Here is a 10910-nt window from a genome sequence, read left to right on the forward strand (position 1 = left end):
GTCCCTTAATGAGCTCATCTCACACTATATCTAGGAAGAGGAAAGATTGAAGCATGAGAAGACATAAAGTGCTCATTTAGCCACCACCTCCAAAAACAAAAGAAACAAGAAAATGAAGATTAATAAGGAAACTGCGGGTTCAGCATCACAAAAGAAACAGCACAAGGAACCAACTGAAGGTGGTTGTTTCTTCTATGGAGCTGCAGGTCATAAGAAGAAGAATTGCATCAATTACCACGCATGGCGTGTAAAGAAAGGTATTCTTCTTCATTTGGTTTGTTCCGAGTTTAATCTAACTTTGGTATCTAGACATACATGATGGATAGATTTTGGTGCAACAACTCACATCAGTATGTCTATGCAGGGTTGTCTGAGTTGTCGAAAACCAAGTGATGGTGCAAGATACATATATGCTGGCGACGGCAAGAAGGTGAAAGTAGAAACAATAGGAAAATTTAGATCATTGTTAAAAACTGGATTTTATTTGGATCTTGTTGAGACATTTATTGTATCATCTTTTAGACGGAATTTGATTTCTATTTCTGTTATGGACAAATTTGATTATACTTGTTCATTTGGAAATAAAAAATTTAGTTTTTTTCATGATTCAAAATTGGTTGGTTTCGATTTTTTATCAGGTTACGATAATCTTTATTCAATTGATACAATTGCTTTTTTTAATGAATCCTTACATGTAAGTACTCGAGGTGTAAAGGCAAAATTAATCGATAAGAATTCTGTCTCGTTGTGGCACAAGAGATTAGGTCACATCTCCAAAAGGAGAATTGAGAGACTTGTGTCTGACGGAATTTTCGACCCTCTTGACTTCACGGATTATGATTTGTGTGTCAACTGTATAAAGGGAAAACAAACCAATAAAAGGAGATTTCAAGTCAATAGGACTTCGGACGTCTTAGAATTTATACATACGGATATTTGCGGACCATTCCCTACGGGTTCTTGAAATGTTCAACAATATTTTATAACATTCATAGACAACTTTTCCAGATATGACTACATATATCCCATTCATGAAAAATCAAAGTCACTAGATATATTCAAAAAACTATAAAGTCGAAGTTGAGAACCAACTCGGCAAAAGGATTAAAAGCATCAGATCTGACAGTGAGGATGAATACTATAGCAAATATGACGGTTCAGGTAAATAACGTCCATGACCATTTGCTAAATTCTTAAAGGAATGCGGTATCGTCCCACAGTACACTATGTCGGGTTTGCCTACTATGAATGGTGTTGTTGAGAGAAGAAACGGAACGCTTAAGGATATGGTGAGGAGTATGATTAGTCATTCTACCATACCAGAATCTCTCTGGGGTGAAGCGTTAAAGACTGTAGCGTATATACTCAACAGAGTTCCAACTAAGGCCACTGATAAAACCCCATATGAGCTTTGGACGGACAAGAAGCCTAATTTGAAACACATACACATTTGGGGGTGTCCAGTTGAGGCAATGCCCTATAAGCCAAATGAAAAGAAACTGAACGCAAGGACCATCAGTTGCTATTTTGTGATATTCTGAAAGGTCCAAAGGTTACAAGTTTATGATCCCACAACTAAGGCAAATTTCGAGATAGGAAATGCTCAATTCTTTGAGGATGTTGAGTTTGCGAGGGGAGAAAGGGTTACAGGCTTTGTCTTTGAGGATGATTATGTTGAAATTCCTCCAATTTTCATTGACAATGATCAGGTTTCTATCCCTAACATTGTTCAAGAAGCAACTCCGAATCAAGACAATGTCATACCTCTCTCTCAAGATCAACAAATTGTTCCAGAAGAACAAACTCTATAGCCTCAAGAACCAATGTCATTAAGAAGGTCCACTAGAGAGAGAGGAGAAGTGCAGTTTCGGATTATTACATCGTATTTCTCTAAGAACATGAAGTTGGGATTGGAATGGTGGAAGATAATCCGATCAACTTCCGTCAAGCCATGAAAAGTTCTAACTCTCAAAAGTGGCTCGATGCCATGAATGGAGAGATAAAGTCCATGAACCACAATGACGTATAAGACCTCGTTCCATTGCCTGAAGGTGCGAAACCCTTTGGTTGCAAATGGATATTTAAGATCAAGAGGGATTCGAAGGGTGATGTAGAGAGGTATAAGTTTCGTCTTGTCACAAAGGGCTTTACACAGAAAGAAGGCATACATTATAAAAAGACTTTCTCTCCAATTTTTTCGAAAGACTCTTTCAGGACTATAATGACATTGGTAGCACATTTTGATCTTAAGTTACATCAGATGGATGTTAAGACAGCGTTTCTCAATGGTGACATTGATGAAATAATTTATATGGTATAATCAGAAAACTTTGTATCGGATGATACAAAGCAAATGGTTTGTAAACTAAAGAAATCCATCTATGGACTCAAACAAGCGTCTCATCAATGGTATTATAAGTTTCATCAAGTGATCATCTCATTTGATTTTGAGATGAATTTAGTCGATAATTATATATACCACAAGTATATTTTTCTGGTCTTGTATGTCGATGACATATTTCTTGCCAACAATGATATAGGCTTATTGCACGAAACCAAGAGATTTCTAGCAAATAATTTTGAAATGAAAGATCTTGGTGATGCTTCTTTCGTATTAGAAATTCAGATACACCGATATCGTTCTCGAGATATTCTTGGATTATCACAAAAGAGCTATATCGAAAAGGTACTCAAAAGATATGGCATACAAGATTGTAAATCAGGTAACACCCTTGTGGCTAAAGGAGACAAGTTCAGTTTAAGTCAATGCCCTAAAAATGACTTGAAAATTAAAGAAATGTAGAAGATTCCTTATTCGTTAGCTATAGGGAGTCTAATGTATGCTCATATTTGTACGCGTCCGGTTATAGCGTACATTGTTGGGATGCTATGGAGATATTTAAGTAACCCGAGAATGGATAATTGAAAAGTAGCCAAATGGGTCATGCGGTATTTACAGAGAACAAAAGATTATATGCTCACATATAGGAGATCGGATCAGTTGGAGATCGTCGGTTATTCTGATTCCAATTTCGCGAGATGCCAAGATAGTATAAGATCCACTTCAGGCTATATTTACCTGCTTACTGAAGGTGTTATTTCTTAGAAGAGTGCTAAGCAGACACTCATAGCTACTTCCACCATGGCTATGGAGTTTATAGCATGTTATGAGGCATCAAATCATGGAATATGGTTGCGCAATTTTGTTATTGGGTTGCGCATTGTGGACAATATAGAAAGATCGCTCAAGATATTTTGTGACAATAAATCAGTAGTGCTATATTCCAATAACAACAGGAGCTCGACAAAGTCAAAACATATAGAGATCAAGTTCCTGACTGTTAAAGAAAGAGTTTAGAGTGGACAAGTATCAATAGAGCATATTGGGGCAAACTTCATGGTTGCGAATCCGCTTACTAAGGGATTGATACCCAAAGTCTTTCATGAGCACACTGCTCATATGAGTATAATGTCTCTTGCAGATATTTAGTTTCAGTGGGAGTTTGTATTTTTATTTTTCTTATTGGACACATGTTCTGTTATTTTGGATATGGTTTATAGTTAAAGTTATTTTCAGTTATTTGGTTTATTATCTCTGAACTTGTTTAAAATGATTTTACTAAGGTATTAAGGTGGACCAGTTGGAAATAAGCATGTTATAGATCACATCACATGTGATTTTCATGCTACACATCATTGTTTGATCTATGTCATTCAGTTGTATCAATATACGTGACCATTGATGGATTTAGCTATATGAAAGTAGCGAAAGTCGTTTTGATCCTATGTTGATATGATTGATGGACAAGATTATTTTGGGGATGCATTCAATAATGATAGCAGAATTCTGAGTAATCATAAGATTATGTTTAATGCACAATTATAAGGTGACACATATAGTCCAAGTGGGAGATTGTAAGGATTTTTAATCAATTGATGGGCTTATATATGTGAATAATTGTGTATTAAATTAAAGGCTATCGAATTCGGTTAAATCAAATTAAAGAGATCTAATAAGGCTTCGATTTTGGGTTTTAATGTATCCAATTAAAGTGTGAGTTCTATATGTGTAGAGATCGGGCCCAAATCCTAATTCTATGATGGGGCCGAATTAGGTCAAAGGGTATCACTATATAAATACGGTTATGGTCCCCAAATCACACTTATATTTTGCATATAACCATGTCTGATCAGGTACGCTTCTGCTAGAGTTCTTCAATTTCTTCATGATTTAATATGAAAGATCCGATGGTTTAAGATAATAAATTATCCTACATCATTTTCTCTCTTTTAGAAGTCAGAAATATCGAAGAAATTACCATTTAGCCATTCCAAATGTGTCTGTAGATCGTGTTTTCATTTCCTTTAAAAAACCAAAGAAGACACATTTCGTGAAATTTCCATGTTACTTTTGTAATAATAAGATCCAAGCCCATATAAGGAAGGAAAACTCCATTCTGACTGCAAGGCCCTATCCATAGAACTCATCATGAACATTAGCAATGGGTAAAACAATTGAGATTCATGGTAAGTTCGAACTTAAGTATTTTTTTTTCAGTTCCTTGCTCATCTTCACCATATGTGTCGTTGCCCTTTTTGGAGTATTAGTTCCACGGTCATTGAGATCATTATTATTTGTATGTTTTTCATTTTTAAATCAAAATTTCCTATCTAAACTCCCTAATTTACCGGAAAATGAAAGGAAAAAATGAGGTGTGCGCCAACTATTTCGCTTGAAAAGCAAAAAGAATAAAATACGAATTTCAACATTGTGGAACTTTCATTACCACAGTTCATAGCCGTTGCAATACTTCTAGTATTATGTCACATTAGTAGTTAATGTATCCGACTAATCAGTGATATAAATGAGCAGCCAAACGTGGCTTAGCAACAGCAATTAGTGGCTTGGCTTTTGGCATAGTCATACCATAAACCTCACTTGTATCAATATCTTCAGGCTTCAATCCATCAGGTGGGCTCCAATCAAAGCAATGGAAAAGCCGAGCCAAAGCCATAAGCACCAGCGTCACACCAAGTGGCGCCCCGGGGCATTTTCGTTTGCCAGCACTAAATGGCAATATCTTAAAATCGGCTCCATGGCTAATCTCAACTCGGATCCCATCAGCCGATAAATGTCTCTCCGGCCTAAACTCATCCACATTGTCCCAAATCTTAGTGTTTCGTCCTAGGGCGTGCGTGTTGATGAAGACGCGTGTTTTCTTTGGAATATAGTAGCCGTTGATCACAGTGGCTCGGGTTGATTCATGAGGGATGAGAAATGGTCCAGCCGGGTGCATTCTGAAAGTTTCACGTACAACGCAACGTAAATAATTAAGATGTGTCAAATCTGACTCTACCACCGTTCGACTAGACCCTACAACAGTATCAAGTTCTTGATGAATCTTGTATAGGACACGTGGGTGCTTGATCACCTCCGCCATTGCCCATTCATTGGTCACAGCCGAAGTGTCGGTCGCAGCAGCTATCATATCCTATCATGTGAAAATTCAGTTACACTAATGAAATTATAGAAATGCTACTTATACATGTTGATTTACCACTTGGTTTACAGAATGCTGAGCTAGCAAGATTTCACAATATTTTGGACAAAAACAATTTTAAACCAGCCTGTGAAATCTTGTCAGCACAATATCTATAAGCCAATCTGTTAAAAAATCTATACAAGTAGAATTTTCCATGAAATTAGACACTTATAGTTAGTAGACATCCTCTACCCAAAATTGAAATGTGACAAAAATGACCTGAATAAGTGCTTTAATCTCCTTGTCATCCATTTGCTTTTTTCCATCTTCACCTGGCAAAGATAATAAAACATCAACAAAATCCATGTCACTTTCATCGTCTTTTCTCTTTCTTTCTCTATGTTCTTTGATGATCTTTGCATGAAAATCATCAACCCTTTTTTCCACATCCTTCATTTTCTTTTCACAACCATATGGGTCGACCCATCTCCAGAAAGGTAAATAATCACCCAAATAAATCAACCCTAAAAGCCAAAACAATTCGTGAGTAATGTGCATGAATTCTATGGCTTCATGCCGGCCCGAAGATTCGCCCCCAAAATATTGCTTCCCCAATAACATTCTTGTTACATTGTTCATGGAGAATGTACCCAAAACTTCCCTCAAATTTATTGCATCTCCCTTTCGGGCCATGGTCCATACATCTCGAACAAGATGTTGGGCTTCGTCGGCCCGGTGACTTGTGAAAGACTCAAGCCGTTTGGTTGTCAATAGATGCTCCATGCAGATTCTCCTCATTCGCTTCCATTTCGGGCCAAGAGGTGCCAATGCTACGTCGCCACAGTTGTAAGCCAAATGAATCGCAGCTAGAGTTCGGGGTCGAGAGGCAAAGACATCGTCCTATTATTAAGGATAAAATTTCACATCACTTAAATATGAAAACGGCAATTAATGGCTGCTCATACAAATAAGGTTAGAAGTTTAAGATCGAACTCCAAAACTCAACCCCTATTTGGTTTAGATAAACATCACAAATTTAGTAGATATTGATAATATTTAATAGAATGTGTGGTTGAAAAATTGTTGACCCATGAAATATATTATTAAAATTAATTTAGTCAAATTTTTTAAATTAACCAAACAAGGGCTGGAGACCATAAAATTCTAAATGACGATTCGATCGGCTTATAGCTCAAACCAGCAGTTGGATTTCAGGATTTGTGTTCTCAAATTAGTCACCTTTCACGAAATGTTATAATGAAATTCCACTTAACTTACGTACTAAAATAATTAATCAACATAAGGATTTGAGGTACGTTAATACCTGTTGCAAAAGTATTTCACGTATGATATCTGGGTCGTTGGTGGTGATGGCGTCGACCTTACCAAGCCGGATAAAAACCAATGGCCCATATTTTTCACATAATGTAGCAAAATCCCTATGAGGCAATTGGCCCAACTGGAGAAGATTTCCAAAGATGGGCCATCTTGGAGGTCCAGGAGGGAGCTTTTGGGCCCGTTCTTCTGGCCCTTTTTTGAACCATAAGGTAATGATTTTTGAGGTGAGAAATGAGCATAGAAGGATGGATATAAAAGTGATAAGATCAATCATTTTCTTAGTTAGAAAATAATTATGGGAAGAAATAATTCATCAGCGAAAATGGCAAAAAAAAAATGTCATTTAGATGATGAATTATGAGATTTACACAGCCATTTTGTGATAGAAAGTGAAAAGGAAAATGATGAATTTATAGATGCAATAAGGTTTTCAATTAATTTATTGTTGAGATAATAGTAAAGAGTGGTTAGCTATCTCATAATCTTGGCATGCTATTATTTTCTTGATTAACTGATACAATTTTAGGGAAAGCATGCAGTTTGAATGATAGATAATATTTGTACTTAAAAAAGAGAAGTGAAATTCAAATGACTTAATTGCTCGGTCAAATTTGCATTTGAGTATGCAATAGTTATGAACGTGTAAAGTAAGTTGGGTTAGTGTACCTCGACTCACATTGTGTATTTGTCTAACATGATGTTGGAAAATTGGTTGTTAAAGTCCGGGAAAAAGTTGAAGGTAGAACCTACCATGGGCCCAACGCATTAAATTAGAGAGGTCAATTTAACCAATAAAAAATAATTAGTTGAACTCATTTTTGAAGAAGAGAATAATATTGGGGAGTAACATACGTTTGGAAAAAAATATTTGTCTAACTACTATTGACGCAATAGTAAATTAATCCAATTTTACTATGCATAATATTTTTTTATTTTTTATTTTGTTTATGTCAAATAAATGTTCTTCCACACATCATGCCACTAGCATTAAAAAAAAAAATTAGTAAATATAAATTGTCATGAGTAAAAAAAACAAAAAAACTCTCAGCACATGAACTTTAAAAAAAATAAATAAATAAACTCTCAACACAGTGCGAAAAGATGATAAACCATATGTAGAGTAAAAAAGGAAGAAAAAACTCTCCACATAATGCGAAGAATTGACTAACTCTCTGTTTAGTGCGAAGTAAAAAAAGAAATATACCTTGTCCGCACAATGACTATCACGTGCATTACACGAATTTTGCATTTATCATATTTTTATTAGTGTATGAATTTTAATTTTTTGGAAAGTTTTTGAAGCAATATCTAGAAATATTTTCATGATATAAGAAAATAATTACAAATTCTTTTACAATTGCATAATAGTATTGTGTCATCTAGGAAAAATATACTTGTATATTTCATACTTGAATAATAAATATACGAGATTATACAAATTATTTTGCTTGTATTCTTTGATAGTGTTGATATGATTTATCTAACTTCTAATAAAAAAAGGAAGGAATGTCTACTATTGATGCAATAGTAAATTAATCCAATTTTACTATGCATGATGTCATTTTTTATTTTTTATTTTGTTTATGTCAAACAAGTGTTCTTCTATACATCATGTCACTAGCATTAAAATAATAATAATAATTTTTTTCGCACATGAGTTTTAAAAAAATAATAAATAAACTCTCCACGTAGTGTGAAAAGATGACAAACCATGTGTGGAGTAAAAGGGAAGAAAAAACTCTCTATATAGTGCGGAGAGTAGGCAAAATCTCCGTACCGTGAGAAGAAAAAAAATCTCCGCACAGTGACTGTCATGTGCATTGCACGAATTTTACATTTATCGTATTTTTATTAGTGTATGAATTTTATTTTTTGGAAAGTTTTTGAAATAATATCTAAAAATATTTTCATGACAAGAAAAATAATTGCAAATTATTTTTACAATTGCATAACAGTATTGTGTTATTTAGGAAAATATACTTGTATATTTCATACTTGAATAATAAATATACGAGATTATACAAATTATTTTGCTTGTATTCTTTGATAGTGTTGATATGATTTATCTAACTTCTAATAAAAAAAGGAAGGAATGTCTACTATTGATGCAATAGTAAATTAATCCAATTTTACTATGCATGATGTCATTTTTTATTTTTTATTTTGTTTATGTCAAACAAATGTTCTTCTATACATTATGTCACTAGCATTTAAAAATAATAATAATTTTTTTCGCACATGAGTTTTAAAAAAATAATATATAAACTCTCCACATAGTGCGAAAAGATGACAAACCATGTGTGGAGTAAAAGGGAAGAAAAAACTCTCTACATAGTGCGGAGAGTAGGCAAAATCTCCGTACAGTGAGAAGAAAAAAAATCTCCGCACAGTGACTGTCACGTGCATTGCACGAATTTTACAATTATCGTATTTTTATTAGTGTATGAATTTTATTTTTTGGAAAGTTTTTGAAATAATATCTAAAAATATTTTCATGACAAGAAAAATAATTGCAAATTATTTTTACAATTACATAACAGTATTGTGTTATCTAGGAAAATATACTTGTATATTTCATACTTGAATAATAAATATACGAGATTATACAAATTATTTTGCTTGTATTCTTTGATAGTGTTGATATGATTGAGTTGAATGTGAAAATTATATTTCTAAATTTTGTGTAATTCAATACTGGAAAATTGAAGATTGAGCACCATATTCATTTGCATTTATATTTTGTGCTTCATATATATTTTTATTTATTTTATTCTTATATTGAAAAAATAAAAATATGGAAAAAATACAGTAAGTTGCTAATATGGTAGACAGCATATATGGTAAGTTGCAAATACGGTAGGCAGCATATACAGTAAGCTGCAAATACGGTAAGGTGTTTATACGGTAACCTGCCTACAAATACGGTAAACTGCATATATGGATTTATAATTTGTTATAAATATATAAAATTTATTTAATATTGAATTTTTTAAGTATTAAATGTTGTAATTCAATATTATTTCCTTTTTTATAATTGTATTTCCAAGAATTAAAAAAAAAAGTGGTTATAAAATTGCTAATTTTTAAATGTGTTTTTTTTGTTGAAAATAAAAATGATTTTTTTATGTTATTTGTAAAAAAAAATGTATTTTAATTTTATTAGCGTAATGAGAAGATTTATTATGCATTTTTATTTTTTGTATTTTGTGAAGAATTTTTGTTTATAGTGATTGACAAATATTCTTCCACACACGCATTATGCCAACAACATTAAAAAAATAATAGTAATTTTAGTATATATAAATTCCATGAGTTGGTTTGTCATCTCTTTGAAAGTTTTTTTTTACTTCGCACTGTGCGAAGAGTTTGACAATTCTCCGCACATGGTTCAACTCTCTACGCACTGTGCGGAGAGGCTTTTTCTCTCTACACCTTTTTTTATTTTTTATTTTTATTCCACACCTGGTTCAACTCTCTCCACAATGTGCACAAAGTTTTTTTTTCAATTTTATAATATTGAATTATACAAAATTTAGAAATATAATCTTCACATTCAATTCAATCGTATCAAGACTATCAAAGAATACAAGTAAAATAATTTTTATATTTCTTATTCAACCATGGAATGTACAAGCATATTTTTTCTAGATAATATGCTGTTATGTAACTGTAAAAATAATTTGTAATTATTTTCTTATATCTTGGAAATATTTTTAGATATTGCTTCAAAAAATTTTCAAAAAAAAAATTAAAATTCACACACTAATAAATCTATAATAAATACAAAATTCGTGCAACGCACGTGATAGCGACTAGTATTGAATATCACGGAAAAGAACGCGTCTCTAATCTAGCACTTTATATGGATCACATGATGCATTTTCAGGGAAAAAAATAGTTCTTTTTAAGATATGACTAGTCAAACTTTGAACCGTTCTTAGGTAGAACACTGCAGTTGAACTTATTCTCAATTTCAAGGATAAATTGCATTAGATGTCTCCAAACATTTCAAAAAATTGCCTAAGATCCCAAACCTCTTAAAATTTATAGACGAATCCCACAATCAACATTGTGGTTTCACAAGACCTT

At 33.1% G+C, this 10910-nt stretch overlaps 1 protein-coding gene across 1 annotated transcript; it reads right to left on the minus strand.

Moving 5' to 3' along the window:
- Window positions 1-4742: 4742 nt before the first annotated feature.
- On the minus strand, window positions 4743-7187 carry LOC111411948 (cytochrome P450 703A2-like). The gene is made up of 3 exons (XM_023042642.1): window positions 6808-7187; window positions 5763-6383; window positions 4743-5492 (listed from the first exon to the last, which is right to left on the minus strand). The coding sequence occupies exons 1-3, from the start codon at window positions 7093-7095 to the stop codon at window positions 4854-4856; spliced, it is 1548 nt and encodes a 515-aa protein (XP_022898410.1). The 5' UTR covers window positions 7096-7187; the 3' UTR covers window positions 4743-4853.
- Window positions 7188-10910: the final 3723 nt, after the last annotated feature.

This window comes from Olea europaea, chromosome 16, assembly GCF_002742605.1.
Source record: "Olea europaea var. sylvestris chromosome 16, O_europaea_v1, whole genome shotgun sequence".
NCBI lineage: Eukaryota > Viridiplantae > Streptophyta > Magnoliopsida > Lamiales > Oleaceae > Olea > Olea europaea.

Bases quoted from the DNA above. Each gene is read 5' to 3' on its own strand.
- LOC111411948 (XM_023042642.1), bottom strand. From the start codon at position 7,095: ATGATTGATCTTATCACTTTTATATCCATCCTTCTATGCTCATTTCTC. The intron at 6,384-6,807 runs GTATTAACGTAC...CCTTAATAATAG, and splicing joins GTGAAATACTTTTGCAACAG to GACGATGTCTTTGCCTCTCG. The intron at 5,493-5,762 runs GTCATTTTTGTC...TTCACATGATAG, and splicing joins AGATTAAAGCACTTATTCAG to GATATGATAGCTGCTGCGAC.